This window comes from Hyla sarda, chromosome 5, assembly GCF_029499605.1.
Source record: "Hyla sarda isolate aHylSar1 chromosome 5, aHylSar1.hap1, whole genome shotgun sequence".
NCBI lineage: Eukaryota > Metazoa > Chordata > Amphibia > Anura > Hylidae > Hyla > Hyla sarda.
The window spans coordinates 235,097,321-235,122,176 of NC_079193.1; the positions used below are offsets into that span (position 1 = coordinate 235,097,321).

Here is a 24,856-nt window from a genome sequence, read left to right on the forward strand (position 1 = left end):
GTGTGTATTGGAACTAAACTAAAAAAAGGGAGGAAAAAAAGCAAATTGGACAGAATGTCACACCAAACTCCAAAAATGGTCTGGACAAAATTATTGGCACCCTTTCAAAATTGTGGAAAAATAAGATTGTTTCACGCATGGGATGCTCCTTTAAACTCACCTGGGGCAAGTAACAGATGTGGGCAATATAAAAATCACACCTAAAAGCAGATAAAAAGAAGAGAAGTTCACGTATCTTTGCATTGTGTGTCTGTGTGTGCCACACTAAGCATGGACAACAAAAAGAGGAGAACTGTCTAAGGACTTGGGAACCAAAATTGTGGAAAAATATCAACAATCTCAAGGTTACAAGTCCATCTCCAGAGATCTAGATTTTGCTTTGTCCACAGTGCGCAACATTATCAAGAAGTTTGCAACCCATGGCACTGTAGCTAATCTCCCTGGGTCTGGACGGAAGCGAAAAATTGATGAAAGGTGTCAACGCAGGATAGTCCAGATAGTGGATAAGCAGCCCCAAACAAGTTCCAAAGATATTCAAGCTGTCCTAACAAGCTCAGGGAGCATCAGTGTCAGTGCAAACTGTCCGTCGACATTTAAATGAAACGCTATGGCAGGAGACCCCGGAGAACCCCACTGCTGACACAGAGACATAAAAAAGCAAGATAGAGCTTTTTGGTAAAGAACGTCATTCTACTGTTTACCGAAAATGGAATGAAGCCTACAAAGAAAAGAACACAGTGCCAACAGTGAAATATGTTGGAGGTTCAATGATGTTTTGGGGTTGTTTTGGTTCCTCTGGCACTGGGTACCTTGAATGTGTACAAGGCATCATGAAATCTGAGGATTACCAACGGATTTACAGGTCGCACTGTACAGCCCAGTGTCAGAAAGCTGGGTTTGCGTCCAAGTTCTTGGGTCTTCCAGCAGGACAATTACCCCAAACATATGTCAAAAAGCACCCAGAAATGGATGGCAACAAAGCGCTGGAGAGTTCTAAGGTGGCCAGCAATGAGTCCAGATCTAAATCCCATTGAACACCTGTGTAGAGATCTTGAAATTGCTGTTGGGAAAAGAAGCCCTTGTAATAAGAGAGACCTGGAGCAGTTTGCAAAGGAAGAGTGGTCCAACATTCCGGCTGAGAGGTGTAAGAAGCTTATTGATGGTTAGAGGAAGCGACTGATTTCAGTTATTTTTTCCAAAGGGTGTGCAACCAAATATTAAGTTGAAGGTGCCAATAATTTTGTCCGGCCCATTTTTGGAGTTTGGTGTGACAATATGTCCAATTTGCTTTTTTTCCTCCCTTTTTTGGTTTAGTTCCAATACACACAAAGGGAATTAACATGTGTATAGCAAAACATGTGTAACTGCAATCCTTTCCTGTGAGAAATACTTCATTTTCTTGAAGATTTTCAGGGGTGCCAACATTTACGACCATGACTGTATGTATGTATATATATATATATATATATATATATATATATATATATATATATACACACACACACACACACACACACACACACGCAAGAAGAGCTTATCCAATGAAGACAACCACTTATAATTTTTTATAATATAAACAAATATTTATAACTTTTTCTTATATAAATAAATATAAATATTTATAATTCTTTATTATACAAAAAAGCTGCTGCGGCGATAGGTTTATAATCATGGGTTGAGCTTCTCTAATTTGTTTCCGGTTACACATTAATCCTGCAGCAGCTACAAGATATTGGCTAATCATTCAGATTTTTGCCAGGGGTTACATGGTTATGTGTGGAAAAGTGGTGTGTATGTATTTAATGAATGGGGGCGTATGGTATATGTCACCTGCTCAATCACCCTCTACTGCCATTCCAATGGTACCCTGTCCCTGCTGCTTAACACTTCCTGGCTGGCATCTTGACACTAGTTAGCCCACTTAGTCAGTAACTGGCCACAGATGTGACCCACTTAAAGGGGTATTCCCATATTCGAAAATTCTTGCCGTATATATTGGGCTGGTAAAAAAATAATAAATGATACTAACCTGGTCCAATTCCTGGTCCTTCCCACTGTAGCTCCCATTGTAGCTTTCTCCGTTCCACTGATACTCTTCTCTTATGTAAGACCTTGGGTACGAGCAAAACCCGCAGGCACCACCTGCAGACCAGGAAGTGTTAAACAGCACAAGCGCTCACAGGACTAGCGCTTATTAATATGTAAATCTAGCCGGCAGGCCCGCCTCAAAGTGCAAGACAGCGCTGGAAGAGGGGGACCTTCGGAGGAACGGGGCTCAAGAATGCAGGTAGATATAGCAGTCCGAGACCCGACATAGGTCTCCTGTTCACCCGCACTATAACCCATTTGTGCGGGTGAACGGGTGACCGTTTTCCTTTAATGTAGCAGAAAAAAAAAGTGATATAAAAGTCCCATGAAGATAAAAATGGTACTGATAAAAAAAATACAGATCACGGCGCAAAAAATTTGCCCTATACAACCCTGTATATGGGAAAATAAGAAAGTTATAGGGGTCAGAAGAGAACATTTTAAGCATACTAATTTATTTTTTAAGATATAAGTGGGAGATTTATTGGAACGTGCTGAGGAAAAATGGAGTAGTTGCCCATAGCAAACAATGAGATAGGTGTTTACCCCTATAGTGTGACCTGGAGTCAATGTATGGTGAGTGGAAGTGCTAAGCCTCCAAGCCCGGCCAGTACCTTCTATAGCCACCCTGCATCCCCTACAAGTACATCAGTAACTATAAACATATTTATTTATTTAATTAATTTATTTCCTTACTTTTTTTTCAGCAGCCCCTTCAGTATAAAATTTTATAACACCAGAACACCCTTTTAAGCCATTGATTGATGAGGTAGGGTATTTTAGGGTTTGTATTTTTTTTTTTTTATCCCAGTCTGAACCTTTAAGGGTTTGAGGACAGGGGATTGTAGTGGCAAGACAGCCATGTAAATTTACTGAGTCCTTTAGCAAAGTAGACCTTAGGCTACTGTTAGCAATGTCCCTACTATTATCCATTACTAATACTAATAAAGGATTTGAATAATATTGAGAATACTGAGCAAAAGTAATAGTAATACTTAAAAATATTCTAAATAGTTTGCACAAAAAAAAAAACTGTATAGTGTTAGAAGGAGGAAATCTTTTTTGAATCTAAGTCTTACCACGGCTACTGCACTACTGTCCATGATGGTGTTCAGATCCAACTCCGTGTAGTATGCAATGTTTGTCATGACATAGATGACTGTCACCAGTGGCATAGATATGACCATAGATAATGGTAGGTTTCTGGTAAAAAAAAGTAAATTGTAATATGCCAGATAACACTGAAATAACAGGCATTAAACAATGAAAATACCAAGGAAAAGTGATTAAAATTGGCATTACATAAAGAAACTGGTGCCGTACTACTTTAAGGGTAGTACAGGATTTGATGCATATTTTGTGCAACTGATTTTGCTACCCATTAACTTCAATGAATAGCAAAATCAGCTGCAGAAAATATGCAGCAAAAATATGCAACAGATCCTGTACGTGTGAACTTACCCTTATATTTTAATATCCCCAACCGGTACAGGAGTAAATAAAACAGTGATAAACTTAACTGTGATTACAATTTTTTATGTTTGAATTGAATAAAATCCTTTAATTGAGATATTTACTTACTGAAAATGTAATCTCTGGCTTTGAGCACCACCTAGTGGTAGTTATTTGCTCTTCAGCACCTCATTTAATTGAAAATGATTTTTGTACAAACAGCTCAAATGCAAAGAGAATATTTAAAAAACTGACAAATTCTAGCAAGTGGGTGCTCCCAGTAAAGTACCTATTTGTGTATCAATACAACTGTGGAACCAGAGATGTAGCGATAGGAGTGCAGAGGTCGCCCCAAGGCTACCAGAGAAATCAGCTATTCTCCAATGGCTTTAGTCAGCCCTGTGATCTCAACTGAGTATGCTTGGTACTCGCCAAAGGCAAAATTGAAAAGCATTTGGAGGTGACTATGGGCTACAGTCTTCAGGCAGATATTGACGGCAATGTATTAAAATGAATTATTGTATCTCAAATTCAGTTAGTTGATTGACTTTGGAGCCTATAAAAATGGAGGGACAATGCTAAAAATCTGTTTATGTCAGTTTTCTCAGACATAGATTTAAATTAAATAAGTTTTTTTCCAGATATAGATATAATTTAAATAAAATAGTTTTCTTTAAAAGTTTGGCCAATTGATCAGAAAAAACACTCATTTTCTGGTCTTACTTTATTAGTAAGTACCATCTATTTTGTCTCTAGTCTCTTTACAGACCACCCAGCATGCCCTTACCAACATAGATTTACCTCTTCCTCATATGTAGAAGACAGAAACACTCGGCACTGCTGCCTATGCAATCAGCTAATATGTCAGTACCTCTGCTAGCTGACCCTCGCCAGGTGGTGCTCTCTGTATAGCAGTCAGTCCAATATACAAGGTCCAGCGAAGTAGGAAATAAACAGGTCAACTCACCACATGCGTCTTCTTCAATCTTTTTTATTTCAACAAAGTAGAAAATACATACAGTGCAGGATCAGGGTGGACAGTACAGAAGGGGGGGTGTTGATTGGGGCTACAGTGCCATTTCATGGTGTACGCTTCAACTGGCCCATGACGTCATCACGCTGGATACACATTTAAATATCCCTCCCCTCTGTTTACATGGTAACCATCCAACAAAAGGTAAGTGCAATTAAAATATGTTAAAACCAACTCTGCAGAAACAGGATATTATAACAAAGCACTAAGTTCAGTTCGTTCATTCAAACCAAGAGGTCCCATCGCTTCTAAGCGTAAAATCCATCTAGTTTCCTTTTTTTAATAAAATTTCATCTTTATTCACATCATTGTGGCTACGTTCGACCCTCTCAAGACCCGCAAAATGGAATCCACACTAATCTCCAGAATGAAAGTCAATCATGTGTTGGATGAATCTAGTGGCTCCTATGCCTGTTCTGAGGGATCTTACGTGCTCACGAATTCTATGAAAAAGGGATCGTCTGGTTTTCCCTATGTAAAAATAGTTGCACTTATATATCAAAGCATAAACTACATGAGAGGAGCGACAAGTAATAATACACTGTTTTACAGTAATCTCATTCCCTGCCAATTTTATAATCCTTTGTTTTATGTTCATTGAGCAGAATGATCACGAACCACAACTAAAATTATCTCTAGGTCTTTGTTCACACAGCCAATTAGATCTATTTTCATTTCTGTTCTATTTTTCTTATATGTGATAATGGGTTTTTCTTTCACAGTTTCTGCTAAACCTGTATCTTCCTGGAAAAATGTGCCAATCGTTAAAGATAGCCTTTTTTATGATGTTATTTACCGGGGTGTTTGCAAATGAGAATACAAACCACCTATTGTTTCTCTTTTTCTTGTTTTTTAGTAATAGTTTCTCTGGACACTTAATCAATATTATTTATAGCAGTGACAATCAAATCTCTAGGGTACCCTCTTTGTTCTAGTCTCATTTGTACTTCATCGGCCTGTTCTTTAAAAGTATCCTGACTGCTGATAATTTTTTTTAATCTAACTAGTTGGCTGTAGGGTATGCTATTTTTTAACCTGGGGAGGACGGGATGACTGGAAAAGTAAAATGTCATTTTTAGCAATAGATATTCTGAAACCTGCTGTCCTAATAACATTCTCTACAATGTCAATTTGTACATGCAAAATTTCTAGATGTTGGTCACCAAAAACATGGGTAAAATACATATTTACCCCATTTACCTGATTTAGATATTCTACAAAGGCAGAAAATTCTTCTTTCGTTCTGTCCCAGACAACAAACAGGTCATCTACATATCTAAGGAAAAGCTTGATCTCACCAATAAAAGGATTTTGGCATATGAACTTGAAGTAGTTGACCCCATGGCCGTGCCATGGGTCTGTCTGTACCATTCCCCACTATACTGGAAAACATTATTGCTTAGAACAAAGGTGAGTGCTTCTGTGACAAAATCTATAAACTCGAGAGACTTTCCCATTCTCTGTAGTATAGTGGCTGTAGCCTGTAAACCCGCATCCTGTGGGATGCGGGTGTACAGGCTCTCCACATCCACCGAACATAATTTGTACCCAGATTACCACTGAAAATTATTGAGGATCTTGATCAGGTCTCCGATGTCCCTCAAATATGAAGGCACTTCTCTTAGTAACAGTGAAATCAGCCAATCAATATAACTTGATAAAAATTCCTTCGGCGACCCGATCCCCGAGACAATGGGATGTCCCCGGGGTCAGGTCACTGACTTGTGCACTTTGGGCAAAATGTACCACCTAGGCTTTTTAACTCTTCTAGGAAGGAGACGCTCATCAGTTTTCTTGCTAATAACTCCTTTTTTTGTGAAATTTGCGTAGTAGTGTTCTCAAGTTATTAATTATCTGAGGGCAGGGGTCTTTTCCTAATTTAGTTTATATGGTAGTATCCCCTAACTGTCTAAGGGCTTCTGCGTTGTACTCATTAGATTTCCATACAACTACAGATCCCCCCTCATCAGCCTTAGTAATGACAATATCTTACCTTTTGCTTAATTTCTCAAGGGCTTTTTTTCTCATCATCTGAGATGTTATCAACGGCTTTTGGGTAGATAAGAGCTTTTACTTCTTTAATTACCATTTTGTTAAACAAATCCAATGGACACCCTGGTATAATAGGGGGATTAAATAAGGAAGGATTGCTTCCTGTAAAACTTTCTTTATCCTCCTTACTACACGCAACTAAATCACTTTCTGTTACATCTGCAAGAAACAAAACATTAGCTCTTTCTTCACTAGTAAATTCATTAGGGATACAAAAACCCTGTGGCCCAATTTTACAACTGCTGTCACTTTTATATGCTACTTCATCTTTTTAATTATTAACCTATACAGTGGAAAATAATTTTTTAAGGATGACTTTATGGACACCTTTAAACAAATCCTCTTGAAATTGAACAAAATCAAACTGTTCCGTAAGACCAAAGTTCAGTCCTCTGTTCACAATTGTGATTGTGACATCATCCAGATCCTCATCTGTTAGGTTTAACGCTATATTCTCCTGTTCTATTTGTGCCAGGTTACATTCTTGTGTTTGGCCATGCGTTTTCTTTCGTCGACTTTCCTCTTCCTCTACGGGTTTTTGATCTAAAGGGACTATAGCTGAAATCTCTTTACTGCTAGCAGCTCCCATCATAGATTCATTGGATCCACTGCTGTATCAGTGGTCATAAAGTCAGAACTTTTACTCTTGTTTTTCAAATTAAAGGTTTTAGCATAAGATCTTTAATTTTTTCTTTTGTTCCAGGAAAATACTTGTTGGCTATTAAAGTCTTTCTTATCCCTAAACCTGTTAAACAAAATGGTAATTAAAGAAGTAAAAGCTCTTATCTACCTGAAAGCCGTTGATAACATCTCAGATGATGAGAAAAAAGCCCTTGAGAAATTAAGCAAAAGGTAAGATATTGTCATTACTAAGGCTGATGAGGGTGGATCTGTAGTTGTATGGAAATCTAGTGAGTACAATGCAGAAGCCCTTTGACAGTTATGGAATGTTACCATATACACTAAATTAGGAAAAGACCCCTGCTCTCAGATAACTAATAACTTGAGAACACTACTACGCAAATTTCACGAAAAAGGAGCTATTAGCAAGAAAACTGATGAACGTCTCCTTCCTTCAAGAGTTAAAAAGCCTAGGTGGTACATTCTACCCAAAGTGCACAAGTTGAAGACCCAACCCCTGGACGTCCCATTGTCTCATGGATCGGGTCATCAACAGAATTTTTATCAAGTTATATTGATTGGCTGATTTCAATGTTACTAAGAGAATTGCCTTCATATTTGAGGGACACCAGAGACCTGATCAAGATCCTCAATAATTTTCAGTGGCAATCTGGGTACAAATTATGTTCGGTGGATGTGGAGAGCCTGTACACCCGCATCCCACAGGATATATACTACAGAGAATGGGAAAGTCTCTTGAGTTTATAGATTTTGTCACAGAAGCACTCCTTTGTTCTAAGCAATAATGTCTTCCAGTATGGTGCGGAATGGTACAGACAGACCCATGGAACTTCATGTTCATATGCCAATATTTTCCTTGCTATACTGGAAGACAAATGAGTATTTACTTCCCAAAATCCTTTTATTGGTAGGATCAAGCTTTTCCTCAGATATGTAGATGATCTGTTTGTTGTCTGGGACAGAACGAAAGAAGAATTTTCTGCCTTTGTAGAATAAAATAGCACACCCTACAACCAACTAGTTAGATTAAAACATATTAACAGCAGTCAGGATTGTCACGATGCCGGCTGGCAGGTAGTGGACCCTCTGTGCCAGAGAGGGATTGGTGTGGACCGTGCTAGTGGACCGGTTCTAAGCCACTACTGGTTTTCACCAGAGCCCGCCGCAAAGCGGGATGGTCTTGCTGCGGCGGTAGTGACCAGGTCGTATCCACTAGCAACGGCTCACCTCTCTGGCTGCTGAAGATAGGCGCGGTACAAGGGAGTAGGCAGAAGCAAGGTCGGACGTAGCAGAAGGTCGGGGCAGGCAGCAAGGATCGTAGTCAGGGGCAACGGCAGAAGGTCTGGAAACACAGGCAAGGAACACACAAGGAACGCTTTCACTGGCACTAAGGCAACAAGATCCGGCAAGGGAGTGCAAGGGAAGTGAGGTAATATAGGGAAGTGCACAGGTGAAAACCCTAATTGGAACCACTGCGCCAATCAGCGGCGCAGTGGCCCTTTAAATCGCAGAGACCCGGCGCGCGCGCGCCCTAGGGAGCGGGGCCGCGCGCGCCGGGACAGAACAGACGGGGAGCGAGTCAGGTAGGGGAGCCGGGGTGCGCATCGCGAGCGGGCGCTACCCGCATCGCGAATCGCATCCCGGCTGGCAGCGGGATCGCAGCGCCCCGGGTCAGAGGACGTGACCGGAGCGCTGCAGCGGAGGGAGTGAAGCGAGCGCTCCGGGGAGGAGCGGGGACCCGGAGCGCTCGGCGTAACAGTACCCCCCCCCTTGGGTCTCCCCCTCTTCTTGGAGCCTGAGAACCTGAGGAGCAGACTTTTGTCAAGGATGTTGTCCTCAGGTTCCCAGGATCTCTCTTCAGGACCACAACCCTCCCAGTCTACTAAAAAAAAATTTTTCCCTCTGACCTTTTTGGCAGCCAAAATTTCCTTGACCGAGAAGACGTCCGAGGAGCCGGAAACAGGAGTGGGAGGAACAGATTTGGGAGAAAAACGGTTGAGGATGAGTGGTTTGAGAAGAGAGACGTGAAAGGCATTAGGGATACGAAGAGAAGGAGGAAGAAGAAGTTTATAAGAGACAGGATTAATTTGACACAAAATTTTGAAAGGACCAAGATAGCGTGGTCCCAACTTGTAGCTAGGGACACGGAAGCGGACATATTTAGCGGAGAGCCATACCTTGTCTCCAGGGGAAAAAACGGGGGGAGCTCTTCTTTTCTTATCCGCGAACCTTTTCATGCGTGAAGAAGCCTGTAAGAGAGAATTTTGGGTCTCTCTCCATATAATGGAAAGGTCACGAGAAATTTCATCCACAGCGGGCAGACCAGAGGGAAAGGGGGTAGGGAGGGGGGGAAGAGGGTGACGGCCGTACACCACGAAAAATGGGGATTTGGAGGAAGATTCAGAGACCCTGAAGTTATACGAGAATTCGGCCCATGGAAGGAGATCTGCCCAGTCATCCTGGCGGGAGGAAACAAAATGTCGCAAATAATCACCCAGGATCTGGTTAATTCTTTCTACTTGTCCATTGGACTGGGGATGATATGCAGAGGAAAAATTTAATTTAATCTTGAGTTGTTTACAGAGAGCCCTCCAGAATTTAGACACGAATTGGACCCCTCTATCCGAGACAATCTGCGTAGGCAACCCGTGAAGACAAAAAATGTGTACAAAAAATTGTTTAGCCAACTGAGGCGCAGAAGGAAGACCAGGAAGAGGGATGAAATGTGCCATTTTGGAGAATCGATCAACGACCACCCAAATAACGGTGTTGCCACGGGAAGGGGGTAAATCAGTAATAAAATCCATACCAATCAGAGACCAAGGCTGTTCGGGGACAGGCAGAGGATGAAGAAAACCAGCGGGCTTCTGGCGAGGAGTCTTATCCCGGGCACAGATAGTGCAGGCTCGCACAAAGTCCCCAACATCCGTCTCCAGAGTCGGCCACCAATAGAAGCGGGAGATGAGTTGCACAGATTTCTTGATGCCCGCATGACCTGCGAGATGGGAGGAGTGACCCCATTTGAGGATTCCGAGGCGTTGGCGTGGAGAAACAAAGGTCTTTCCTGGAGGAGTCTGCCTGATGGAGGCAGGAGAAGTGGAGATCAGGCAGTCAGGTGGAATGATGTGTTGCGGAGGGAGATCGACTTCTGAGGCATCCGAGGAACGAGAGAGAGCATCGGCCCTAATGTTCTTATCGGCAGGACGAAAGTGAATCTCAAAATTAAATCGGGCAAAGAACAGAGACCACCGGGCCTGGCGAGGATTCAGCCGTTGGGCAGACTGGAGGTAGGAGAGGTTCTTGTGGTCGGTGTAGATAATAACAGGAAATCTTGATCCCTCCAGCAGATGCCTCCATTCCTCAAGTGCTAATTTAATGGCTAGAAGCTCTCGATCCCCGATGGAGTAGTTCCTCTCCGCTGGAGAGAAGGTCCTAGAGAAAAAACCACAAGTGACAGCATGCCCGGAAGAATTTTTTTGTAGAAGAACAGCTCCAGCTCCCACTGAGGAGGCATCAACCTCCAATAGGAAGGGTTTGGAAGGGTCAGGTCTGGAGAGCACGGGAGCCGAAGAAAAGGCAGACTTGAGTCGTTTAAAGGAGTCTTCTGCTTGAGGAGGCCAGGACTTGGGATCAGCATTTTTTTTGGTTAAAGCCACGATAGGAGCCACAATGGTAGAAAAATGTGGAATAAATTGCCTGTAATAATTGGCGAACCCCAAAAAGCGTTGGATAGCACGGAGTCCGGAGGGGCGTGGCCAATCTAAGACGGCAGAGAGTTTGTCTGGATCCATCTGTAGTCCCTGGCCAGAGACCAAATATCCTAGAAAAGGAAGAGATTGGCATTCAAACAGACATTTCTCAATTTTGGCATAGAGTTGGTTGTCACGAAGTCTCTGAAGAACCATACGGACATGCTGGCGGTGTTCTTCTAGATTGGCAGAAAAAATTAGGATATCGTCCAGATATACAACAACACAGGAGTATAACAGATCACGAAAAATTTCATTGACAAAGTCTTGGAAGACGGCAGGGGCATTGCACAGTCCAAAGGGCATGACCAGATACTCAAAGTGTCCATCTCTGGTGTTAAATGCCGTTTTCCACTCGTCCCCCTCTCTGATGCGGATGAGGTTATAGGCGCCTCTTAAGTCCAATTTAGTGAAGATGTGGGCACCTTGGAGGCGATCAAAGAGTTCAGAGATGAGGGGTAAGGGGTAGCGGTTCTTAACCGTGATTTTATTAAGACCGCGGTAGTCAATGCAAGGACGTAGGGAGCCATCTTTTTTGGACACAAAGAAAAATCCGGCTCCGGCAGGAGAGGAGGATTTACGGATAAAGCCCTTTTTTAGATTCTCCTGGACGTATTCGGACATGGCAAGAGTCTCTGGGGCAGAGAGAGGATAAATTCTGCCCCGGGGTGGAGTAGTACCCGGGAGGAGGTCGATAGGGCAATCATAAGGCCTGTGAGGAGGTAGAGTCTCAGCTTGTTTTTTGCAGAAAACATCCGCGAAGTCCATATAGGCCTTAGGGAGACCGGTTACTGGAGGAACCACAGAGTTACGGCAAGGGTTACTGGGAACCGGTTTTAGACAGTTCTTGGAACAAGAGGACCCCCAACTCTTGATCTCCCCAGTGGACCAATCCAGGGTTGGGGAATGAAGTTGAAGCCAGGGAAGTCCAAGGAGAATCTCCGAGGTGCAATTGGGGAGGACCAAAAGTTCAATCCTCTCATGATGAGATCCGATGCTCATAAGAAGGGGCTCCGTGCGGAAACGTATGGTACAGTCCAATCTTTCATTATTTACACAATTGATGTAGAGGGGTCTGGCGAGACTGGTCACCGGGATGTTGAACCTGTTGACGAGAGAGGCCAAAATAAAATTTCCTGCAGATCCAGAGTCCAAGAAGGCCACTGTAGAGAAGGAGAAGGCAGAGGCAGACATCCGCACAGGCACAGTAAGACGTGGAGAAGCAGAGTAGACATCAAGGACTGTCTCACCTTTGTGCGGAGTCAGCGTACGTCTTTCCAGGCGGGGAGGACGGATAGGACAATCCCTCAGGAAGTGTTCGGTACTAGCACAGTACAGGCAGAGGTTCTCCATACGGCGTCGTGTCCTCTCTTGAGGTGTCAGGCGAGACCGGTCGACCTGCATAGCCTCCACGGCGGGAGGCACAGGAACAGATTGCAGGGGACCAGAGGAGAGAGGAGCCGAGGAGACGAAACGCCTCGTGCGAACAGAGTCCATATCTTGGCGGAGTTCCTGACGCCTTTCAGAAAAACGCATGTCAATGCGAGTGGCTAGGTGAATAAGTTCATGTAGATTAGCAGGAATTTCTCGTGCGGCCAGAACATCTTTAATGTTGCTGGATAGGCCTTTTTTGAAGGTCGCGCAGAGGGCCTCATTATTCCAGGACAATTCTGAAGCAAGTGTACGGAATTGTACGGCATACTCGCCAACGGAAGAATTACCCTGGACCAGGTTCAACAGGGCAGTCTCAGCAGAAGAGGCTCGGGCAGGTTCCTCAAAGACACTTCGGATTTCCGAGAAGAAGGAGTGTACAGAGGCAGTGACGGGGTCATTGCGGTCCCAGAGCGGTGTGGCCCATGACAGGGCTTTTCCGGACAGAAGACTGACTACGAAAGCCACCTTAGACCTTTCAGTGGGAAACAGGTCCGACATCATCTCCAGATGCAGGGAACATTGGGAAAGAAAGCCACGGCAAAACTTAGAGTCCCCATCAAATTTATCCGGCAAGGATAAGCGTATCCCAGGAGCGGCCACTCGCTGCGGAGGAGGTGCAGGAGCTGGCGGAGGAGATGACTGCTGAAGCTGTGGTAGCAACTGTTGTAGCATAACGGTCAGTTGAGACAGCTGTTGGCCTTGTTGCGCTATCTGTTGTGACTGCTGGGCGACCACCGTGGTGAGGTCAGCGACAACTGGCAGAGGAACTTCAGCGGGATCCATGGCCGGATCTACTGTCACGATGCCGGCTGGCAGGTAGTGGACCCTCTGTGCCAGAGAGGGATTGGTGTGGACCGTGCTAGTGGACCGGTTCTAAGCCACTACTGGTTTTCACCAGAGCCCGCCGCAAAGCGGGATGGTCTTGCTGCGGCGGTAGTGACCAGGTCGTATCCACTAGCAACGGCTCACCTCTCTGGCTGCTGAAGATAGGCGCGGTACAAGGGAGTAGGCAGAAGCAAGGTCGGACGTAGCAGAAGGTCGGGGCAGGCAGCAAGGATCGTAGTCAGGGGCAACGGCAGAAGGTCTGGAAACACAGGCAAGGAACACACAAGGAACGCTTTCACTGGCACTAAGGCAACAAGATCCGGCAAGGGAGTGCAAGGGAAGTGAGGTAATATAGGGAAGTGCACAGGTGAAAACCCTAATTGGAACCACTGCGCCAATCAGCGGCGCAGTGGCCCTTTAAATCGCAGAGACCCGGCGCGCGCGCGCCCTAGGGAGCGGGGCCGCGCGCGCCGGGACAGAACAGACGGGGAGCGAGTCAGGTAGGGGAGCCGGGGTGCGCATCGCGAGCGGGCGCTACCCGCATCGCGAATCGCATCCCGGCTGGCAGCGGGATCGCAGCGCCCCGGGTCAGAGGACGTGACCGGAGCGCTGCAGCGGAGGGAGTGAAGCGAGCGCTCCGGGGAGGAGCGGGGACCCGGAGCGCTCGGCGTAACAAGGATACTTTTAAAGAACAGGCTGATGACTACACTATGAGACTAGAACAAAGAGGGTACCCTAGAAATTTGATTGTCACTGCTAGAAATAAAATTGATAAAGTGTACTGAGAAATTTTACTGAAAACCAAGAAAAAAAAGAAACAATAGGTGGTTTGCATTTGCAAATACCCCCGTAAATAATATCATAAAAAAGGCTATCTTTAACAATTGGCACATTTTAGCAGGAAGATACAGGTATAGCTGAAGCTGTAAAAGAAAAACCTATTATCACATATAAGAAAAATAGAACAATTGGGGAATACTTAAAAAGAAACAGAAATGAAAATAGATCTAATTGGCTGTGTGAACAAAGGCCTAGAGGTAATTTTAATTGCGGTTTTTGCTCATTCTGCTCAATGAACAAAGGATTATAAAATTGGCAGGGAATGAGATTACTGTAAAACAGTGTATTCATTACCTGTCACTCCTCTCATGTAGTTTATGCATTGATATGTAAGTGCAACTATTTTTACATAGGGAAAACCAAATGTCCCCTTTGTCACAGAATTCGTGAACACGTAAGATCCCTCAGAACAGGCATAGGAGCCACCAGATTCATCCAACACATGAATTAATTTAATTCCAGAGATTAGTGTGGATTCCAGTTTGCGGGTCTTGAGAGGGTCGAACGTAGCCACAATGATGTGAAAAAGATAACATTTTATTAAGAAAGTAAACTAGATGGATTTTACACTTAGAAGCGATGGGACCTCTTGGTTTGAATCCTTTGGATAGGGGATAAGATGCCTGATCGTGGGGGTCACGCCCCTTCCATAGGCTTGCATTGATGGGGCGGAGCGTGACGTCACACGGGGGTGGAGCCATGACGTCACTATGCTCCGTCCCCGTGATCGCTAGTAATCAGACCCGGAGTGAGCATGCTCTGGGGGCTGATTCTAACGGGGTGTGGTGTTGAAGATCTCGTGGGTCCCCAGTGGTGGGACCCCCTCGATCAGGCAACTTATTGCCTATCCTTTGGATAGGGGATAAGATGTCTTAGCGCCGGAGTACCCCTTTAAATATGTATCCAGCGTGATGATGTTGTGGGCCAGTTGAAGCATACACTGCGAAACGGCACTGTAGCCCCGATCAACATCCCCCTTCTGTACAGCCGTATCGCGCTTCGTCTCTAGCACTTCATCACACCACCGTGGTCTGATGAAGCGCTAGAGACAAAGCGCGATACGGCTGTTACCTAATCCAGATCTGGCGTCCCGCATGTGGAACAATGAACCTGTAAGCACTGAAAAATAAAGAACTCTGCACAGAAAACCGTGAGTGCCTTTTGCTTTTCTTATGAACTTCCAACTTATATAGGTTTTATTTTGTTTTACTTCTTTTAAAAATTCTAACTATTTGTATGAAAATTAGCATGTTTAAAAATTTCCTTATAACGCTTATAACTCTTTTATTTTTCCTTATACAGGGCTTTATGAGGGCTTAATTTTTGTGCCGTGATCTGAAGTTTTTATTAGTACCATTTTTTTTAGGGTATACATTCAATCCTTAGATTGCATGCACTGAACAATGCTATGTCATAGCATAGCATTGATCAGTGTTATCTGTGCTCGATTGCTCAAGCCTGCAGAGCCTGGCTGGAGCATCGAGTCACAGATCGTACGGTGAGGAGGCTGTTAAGGGCCCTCCCGCCGTCCTCTGAGCTGTTCATGACGCTGCGATTTCATTGTGCTTGCCCTGGATAGCCCGCTGAGCTAGCCAGGTATTTTCTCTCGTTTTAGACGCTGCAATCAACTTTGATTGCAGCGTCTGAAGGGTTAATACCAGACATCAGGCCGATCGGTGATGTCCGGTATTAGCCACAGGTCCTGGTTGATAATAGCTAATGGAACCCACCAGGTATGAAGCGCGCTCAACTCCTTAGTTTTCTTCATATAACAGGACTGGTCAATGGGCGTAAATATATGTCCATTGTCCTAAAGAGTTTACAGGGGTACTCCAGTAAAAACTATTTTTTTCAAGATCAACTGGTGCCAAAAAATTTAACATATTTGTATTCTACTTCTATTTAAAAATCTTAATCCTTCCAGCACTTATCAGTTGCTGTATGCTCCACAGGAAGTTGTATAGTTATTTTCTCTGCAGTGACTACATGTTCTCTGCCTGACCACAGTTCTCTGCAGTGAGAGCACTGTGGTCAGGCAAAATAAAAATAAAAAATACAGCAGCTAATAAGTACTGGAAGGATTAAGATTTTTAAAGCAAAGTAATTTACAAATCTGTTTAACTTTTAGGCACCAGTTGATTTAAAAAAAAAAAAAAAAAAAAAAAAACATTTCCACCATTCTACACACATCCAAGGCAGCCATCTGTCTTACACTAAATCTAGCTCTTTTTTGATTTAGTCCATCCTTTATCCTACTTTTTCACATGTAACATCTTACTTTTCTTATATTAATTAATTATACAAAACATACTGGGGGAGATTTATTATTGCTTTTAGAGCATTTTTTTTGTCTATGTTTTGGCACAGTTCAGGCGCAAGAAGAATATTTAGAGACTTTTATGCGCCTTTTGATATAGACAGTTTCATTCTTTTTGCCTACCCATAGAACTTTTTCTTTTTGGCCATGCAGTGGTCATGTATTTATCATTTGCTACTTTTGTCAAAAGTCGCTATTTTGTGCACAAAGGTACTTTTTTAGGTGCAAAGCTACACCACCTACCAATAGGTGTGAGAATCGCTTCTACCTTCCACAATTCAACCTTTAACCTCTTGTGGAGGACAGCGTCCCTCTCCCCTTCTATGTCATGTGCTCAGGAGCTGAGCATGGGTCATAGCTGGGTGGTCCTGGAGGCTGTCTGTGGTGATGCCCGGCTTTCACCCCTTAGATACCGCAATCAAATTTGATTGTAACATCTAAAATGCAAGTAATGCTGTCCCAACAGCTCTGTGAAAGTAAGTAAAAACACCTAACCTGCCAAATTCAGGACCCGGGAAAGTGTCTACTTCCCTCCCTCACAAGCGTCTAGAAAAAATGTATGTGATAGAGCTTTTCCAACCACAGCAGAGCTGCACAAAATTCATCATCCTCTTGCACCTTCTTCATAAATAAGATGCACGCTAGTCAAACCCACCACCCAAATAAACGTGGTAAAATAGCTCTACCATGGGCATATTGTGATAAATCTGGGCCACTGTGATTTGGATACATTACAGATGCCAAGAAGTTGAAAGAGGGTTCAACCTTACATAAAGAGGGTATGCCGCCCCCCGTTCCCTCATGCACCTCTTAGTAAATCCAACGGACCGAGAATGGGCGGAGCTTTACTAATGTGCGGTGCACCAAAATCCTGCACAAAGTATATATCCCAGATAATGAAAGTTATAGAATTCAGAAATTTTTATGCACAGCAAAATGCCTGCAAAAAGCAAGTAACTGGGTCATCTTGTTCTGAATTGGAGTTATTTTACCCTCTAACAATAAGGTTATTAATACTTCATTGTAGTTTGGTCAACAGAGTCACGATAAAGAATCATTTTTTAGTGCATCCAACTGCGTCTTTAACTAATGTCTTTTCGAAAAATGTACAACTCGAAGAAATAAATAAATATAATAAATTGTTTTATTATTTAAAAACTTAAAAAAACAATAGAAAAACATTTAACGTTTTCATTAGATATTGTATTTATATATATGATAGTAATGACTTTACCTCTTTGGATTTTTCATTTCTTCAGTCACATAATTGATGCTATCCCACCCAGAAAAGGAATACAAAGCAGAATAGAAGGCCATAGTTAATGACCCTATATTGGTGTTAGAGCCTTCAAACGATCTTTCCAGATTAATGGTATTACCTGAAATGACATCATTGAATAAAAATCATTCTGTTTATTAAAATGAGCTTTTAAATAAATTAGTAGTAAATATAAATGTAAATATATGAAACATTGTAATATATTTTATGAGTGGAAAGTGCTATGTCCCTTATTTTTCAGTATTCTGTAGATCCCCCCCCCCCTTCCCTGTTTTTACACTTGCTTAAATGCTAAGAAACCACCTCTTTTAAATTAAAAATAAAAATCTTTTTAAAGCATTGGTTGTCAAGCCAACATACTGTTGGAGCCTCAAACGTCAAACATAGCCATCGATTTAACCCCTTAAGGACTCAGCCCATTTTGGCCTTAAGGACTCAGACAATTTAATTTTTACGTTTTCATTTTTTCCTCCTCGCCTTCTAAAAATCATAACTCTTTTATATTTTCATCCACAGACTAGTATGAGGGCTTGTTTTTTGCGCGACCAGTTGTCCTTTGTAATGACATAACTCATTATATCATAAAATGTATGGCGCAACCAAAAAACACTATTTTTGTGGGGAAATTAAAACGAAAAACGCAATTTTGCTAATTTTGGAAGGTTTCGTTTTCACGCTGTACAATTTATGGTAAAAATTACATGTGTTCTTTATTCTGAGGGTCAATACAATTAAAATGATACCCATTATTACATACTTTTCTATTATTGTTGCGCTTAAAAAAAATCACAAACTTTTTAACCAAATTAGTACGTTTATAATCCCTTTATTTTGATGACCTCTAACTTTTTTATTTTTCCGTATAAGCGGCGGCATGGGGGCTCATTTTTTGCGCCATGATCTGTACTTTTTTTGATACCACATTTGACGTACGGGATCATTAACATTTTATTTTAATAGTTCAGACATTTACGCACGCGGCGATCCCAAATATGTCTATAAAATTTTTTTGTTTTTTGGAATAAAAGTTTTTTAAATGTGTTTTTTTTATTTACTTTACAGGCTTAGTAGTGAAAGCCGTCTTATAGACAGAGTCCATTAATAAACTGGGGCTTAGAGTTAGCCACAAAAATAGCTAGCACTAACCCCCGATTATTATAGCGCTAAAACTGTGCTAACACTTCGCTAACTACGCTAAAACAGCACTAACACAACGATACACTATCTATGCTATAACTATGCCAACACTACGCTATGCTAACTACGCTAAAACTGCGATAACACTATGCTAACTATGCTAAAACCGCACTAACACTATGCTACACTAACTACGCTAAAACTGTGCCAAAACTATGCTATGCTAACTACGCTAAACCTGCGATAACACTATACCACGATTACTACGCCGCTTACTACGCTAAAACTGCGCTAACACTAAGCTACACTTACTACGCTAAGACTGCACTAACACTAAGTTAACAACACTAATACTGGCTAACACTAAGTTAACAACACTAATACTGCGCTAACACTACGCTACACTAACTACGCTAAAACTGCTCTAACACTACACTACGCTAAAACTGAGCTAACGAAACACTAACTACTCTAAAATTTTGCTAACACTACGCTACACTAACTACGCTAAAAACTGCGCTAACACTACACTACGCTTAGGTTGCTTTCACACTATAAAATTCCTCCTTTTATAAAAGTTTGTGATAAGAACCCTAAATCGGCTGTTAATAAAGGACGTTATTTTGTGACGGAAGATAGTAACGGGAGAAATAGTGCATGCACTATTTCTTCCGTTCATTCTCCCGTCACAAAATAATGTCCGTTATTAATAACGGGCTATAACGGGTTAAAACGGATAATGTAAAAATCCTATAGACTATAATGGGATTTTCTAACGGCCGTATGGGTTTTTGTAACGGCCGTTTAACAGCCGATTTTCAGGGTTTTTATAACAGACGTTAAAAAACAGATGAATTTTATAGTGTGAAAGCAGCCTAACTATTCTAAAACTGCGCTAACACTATACTACACTAAAACTGCGCTAACACTATACTACACTAAAACTGCGCTAACACTATGCTACACTTACTACGCTAAAACTGCCCTAACACTACACTTTGCTAACTAAGCTAAAACTGCGCTAACACTACAGTATGCTAACTAAGCTAAAACTGCCCAAACACTACACTATGCTAACTAAGCTAAAACTGCGCTAACACTACACTATGCTAACTAAGCTAAAACTGTGCTAACACTACACTACGTTAACTACATTAAAACTGCGCTAACACTACACTACTCTAAATACACTAAAACTCCGCTAACACTACACTACTCTAAATACACTAAAACTGCGCTAACACTACGCTACTCTAAATACACTAAAACTGCGCTAACACTACACTACTCTAAATACACTAAAACTGCGCTAACACTACGCTACACTAACTACTCTAAAACTGTGCTAACAGTACACTACGCTAACTACTCTATACCTGTGTAAAACTACAACTCCCATCCTGCCTGGACAGCCTTTTGCTGTCTGGGCATGCTGGGAGTTGTGGTCCCTTCACTTTAAAACATGCAAAACTACAACTGCCAGCATGCCTGATCATGCTGGGAGTTGTAGTCTCTTTACTTTAAAACCTATAACCTACCTCCATTCACTATAAAACCTAAGCTACCCTAACTATGTTAACCCCTTAACGACGCAGGACGTATATTTACGTCCTGCGCCGGCTCCCGCGATATGAAGCGGGATCGCGCCGCGATCCCGCATCATATCGCGTGGGTCCCAGCGCTAATCAACGGCCGGGACCCGCGGCTAATACCACACATCGCCGATCGCGGCGATGTGCTGTATTAACCCTTTAGAAGCTGACCGCCGCTTCTAAAGTGAAACTGAAAGTATCCCGGCTGCTCAGTCGGGCTGTTCGGGACCGCCGCGGTGAAATCGTGGCGTCCCGTACAACTGATCGGACACCGGGAGGGCTCTTACCTGCCTCCTCGGTGTCCGATCGACGAATGACTGCTCCGTGCCTGAGATCCAGGCAGGAGCAGTCAAGCACCGATAATGCTGATCACAGGCGTGTTAATACACGCCTGTGATCAGGATGAGAGATCAGTGTGTGCAGTGTTATAGGTCCCTATGGGACCTATAACACTGCAAAAAAAAAGTAAAAAAAAAGTGTTAATAAAGGTCATTTAACCCCTTCCCTAATAAAAGTTTGAATCACCCCCCTTTTCCCATAAAAAAAATAAAACAGTGTAAAAAAAATTAAAATAAACATATGTGGTATCGCCGCGTGCGTAAATGTCCGAACTATAAAAATATATCATTAATTAAGCCGTACGGTCAATGGCGTACGCGCAAAAAAATTCCAAAGTCCAAAAAAGCGTTTTTTGGTAACTTTTTATAACATTAAAAAATGAATAAAAAGTGATCAAAAAGTCAGATCAAAACAAAAATCTAACCAATAAAAACTTCAGATCACGGCGCAAAAAATGAGTCCTCATACTGCCCCGTACGTGGAAAAATAAAAAAGTTATAGGGGTCAGAAGATGACATTTTTAAACGTATAAATTTTCCTGCATGTAGTTATGATTTTTTCCAGAAGTGCGACAAAATCAAACCTATATAAGTAGGGTATCATTTTAACCGTATGGACCTACAGAATAATTATAAGGTGTAATTTTTACCGAAATATACACTGCGTAGAAACGGAAGCCCCCAAAAGTTACAAAATGGCGTTTTTTTTTCGATTTTGTCGCACAATGATTTTTTTTCCGTTTCGCCGTGCATTTTTGGGTAAAATTACTAATGTCACTGCAAAGTAGAATTGGCGACGCAAAAAATAAGCCATAATATGGATTTTTAGGTGGAAAATTGAAAGGGTTATGATTTTTAAAAGGTAAGGAGGAAAAAACGAAAGTGCAAAAACGGAAAAACCCTGAGTCCTTAAGGGGTTAAAGTGGTTATCCCAGGAATTTTTTTTATATATATCAACAAGCTCCAGAAAGTTAAACAGATTTGTAAATTACTTCTATTAAAAAATCTTAATCCTTTCAGTACTTATGAGCTTCCGAAGTTAAGGTTGTTCTTTTCTGTCTAAGTGCTCTCTGATGACACGTGTCTTGGGAACCGCCCAGTTTAGAAGCAAATGCCTATAACAAACCTCTTCTAAACTGGGCGGTTCCCGAGACTTGTGTCATCAGAGAGCACTTAAACAGAAAAGAACAACCTTAACTTCAGAAGCTCATAAGTACTGAAAGGATTAAGATTTTTTAATAGAAGTAATTTACAAATCTGTTCAACTTTCTGGAGCTAGTTGATATATATATATAAAAAAAGTTTTTCCTGGATAACACCTTTAACCCCTTAACGACGCAGGACGTATATTTACGTCCTGCGCCGGCTCCCGCGATATGAAGCGGGATCGCGCCGCGATCCTGCATCATATCGCGTCGGTCCCGGCGCTCATCAACGGCCGGGACCCGCGGCTAATACCACACATCGCGGCGATGTGCGGTATTAACCCTTTAGAAGCGGCGGTCAAAGCTGACCGCCGCTTCTAAAGTGAAACTGAAAGTGACCCGGCTGCTCAGTCGGGCTGTTCGGGACCGCTGTGAAATCGCGGCGCCCCGAACAGCTGACCGGATACCGGGAGGGCCCTTACCTGCCTCCTCGGTGTCCGATCGACGAATGACTGCTCCGTGCCTGAGATCCAGGCAGGAGCAGTCAAGCGCCGATAACACTGATCACAGGCGTGTTAATACACGCCTGTGATCAGGATGAGAGATCAGTGTGTACAGTGTTATAGGTCCCTATGGGACCTATAACACTGCAAAAAAAATGTTAAAAAAAAGTGTTAATAAAGGTCATTTAACCCCTTCCCTAATAAAAGTTTGAATCACCCCCCTTTTCCCATAAAAAAAATAAAACAGTGTAAAAAAAATAAAAATAAACATATGTGGTATCGCCGCGTGTGTAAATGTCCGAACTATAAAAATATATCATTAATTAAACCGCACGGTCAATGGCGTACGCGCAAAAAAATTCCAAAGTCCAAAAAAGCGTATTTTGGTCACTTTTTATACCTTAAAAAAATGGAGAAAAAGTGATCAAAAAGTCCGATTTTTTAAAAATTTTCCTGCATGTAGTTATGATTTTTTCCAGAAGTGCGACAAAATCAAACCTATATAAGTAGGGTATCATTTTAACCGTATGGACCTACAGAATAATGATAAGGTGTAATTTTTACCGAAATATACACTGCGTAGAAACGGAAGCCCCCAAAAGTTACAAAATGGCGTTTTTTTTTCGATTTTGTCGCACAATGATTTTTTTTTCCGTTTCGCCGTGCATTTTTGGGTAAAATTACTAATGTCACTGCAAAGTAGAATTGGCGACGCAAAAAATAAGCCATCATATGGATTTTTAGGTGGAACATTGAAAGGGTTATGATTTTTAAAAGGTAAGGAGGAAAAAACAAAAGTGCAAAAACGGAAAAACCCTGAGTCCTTAAGGGGTTAATATCTAAGCTTGCTACGCTACACTAATCTTAAACTACGCTAATCCTATGCTGGTTTCCCTCTCTCCTTCCCTTCTACACTACGCTACCTACTCTAACTATGTACACATGCGCACACAGTTTTCTATGAACTACTCTGAACAACGGCGCATGTGCTAACTTACTCTAGCCTCCCTACTCTAACTGCATAATGGAGGAAAGCTGCGCATGTGCTCTTAGTTTTCTACGAATCGTAGAAAACTGCTTGCGTGGTACAGTTAGCTGCGCATTCACAGTGCCACTCTCCTAACCCGGCCTACATTAGCCCTACGCTGTCAGCGTAGTGCTACGCATGCACTCTAAGTTTTCTACAGATCTAGGTAAACATTACATCACCGGGGAGCGGAGCTGGGCAAAAAGTCACACAAAAAGTCTCATGTGCGACTTTTTAAAATGCTGTCATAGGCAAGTTTGTAAGCCAGGTCTGACCTTGCTTACACTTGCGACTTTTTGAAGGGGGTTTGCGACTTTTATTTGCTTACGTGCAACTTTCACAATGATAAATCCAGAACCACTGCAAAGTAAAAACTGAAAATTGCTTAGGTAAGGCAGATTGGTATTTTTTTTGCTTACCCACAAATGTTGCACAAATAAAAAATTGCTTAGGCGCACATGTAAGTTTTTGTACGACTTTTGTAAGCAAAAAAGCTGCTTAAATCCCTTGTTAAATCTCACTCATATTCTTTGCTTAAGCCCCTTTTTAGACTCTCTTGGACATCTGAAAGAATAATTGCCCAAAGAAGCACTACCACAAGTCCTGTGATATGCTAACTAAAGCATCCCGAGACTATTCCTTTGAGAGACTTTTGAGATTCTGGTAAAAGTTAGGGAGGTAAAATACAAAGAGCAATAACCAGGGAAAATGAAGCCAGTGCAGTTACAGTATATCATGTAAACTTGATTAAACCTTGGAGAGAAAGGGAGTCACTTGCAGCCTTAGTTTGCACCACTCTATCCAAACCAGCAATACTATACTACTATATTGTCTGGCATGCCATCTAACCACGAGGATGCCAGATGACTTCCTTATATTCTACCCGCACTTTATACACGCCACATTGATCTAAGACCAACAGGAGCCCCGCTATCCATCACCGCTACTACCTCCAAGAACATACAGGTCTGCACTACATCCAGGATCCACATGCAAGAACCATGAGGTCTACATAAACACAGGCGAAGAACAGTGGTACCGGTGCTACAGTGCTCTGTCTTTGACACTGGGAGTCTAGGTCTGCACAGGTGTTTGGTTTTCAACACAGCTGGCGGCAAGAACCAGGGGACCTGCACGGATGACGTGAGTGATATCATCTTGCCTTACTATACCAGCTCTAGTGACTTGTTACCAATCAGGTGAATATTCTATGCCTATTAGGAGAATTATATCATCCTATGCCTATTACGAGATCTTTATCTAATAAACCTCACCTTGTTTTCATTTTAAAGGGTACCTGTCATCAAAAAAAACTTTTGATATATTATAGATTAATGTTTGCAGAATAACTTTACAATTGCATGTTATTAAAAAATATGCTTCTTTCTATTTAATTTTCCACT

At 42.2% G+C, this 24,856-nt stretch overlaps 1 protein-coding gene across 1 annotated transcript in view; it reads right to left on the reverse strand.

The window, feature by feature from the left end:
- The window catches only part of LOC130274558 (Y+L amino acid transporter 2-like), a 46,846-nt gene that overhangs the window by 14,894 nt on the left and 7,096 nt on the right, over positions 1-24,856 (reverse strand). The window contains exons 3-4 of the mRNA XM_056522997.1: positions 17,667-17,811; positions 3,168-3,291 (exon numbers count right to left, since the gene is read on the reverse strand). Coding sequence (XP_056378972.1) covers positions 3,168-3,291; positions 17,667-17,811 — 269 coding nt within the window. The remainder of the gene's footprint in view (positions 1-3,167; positions 3,292-17,666; positions 17,812-24,856) is intronic.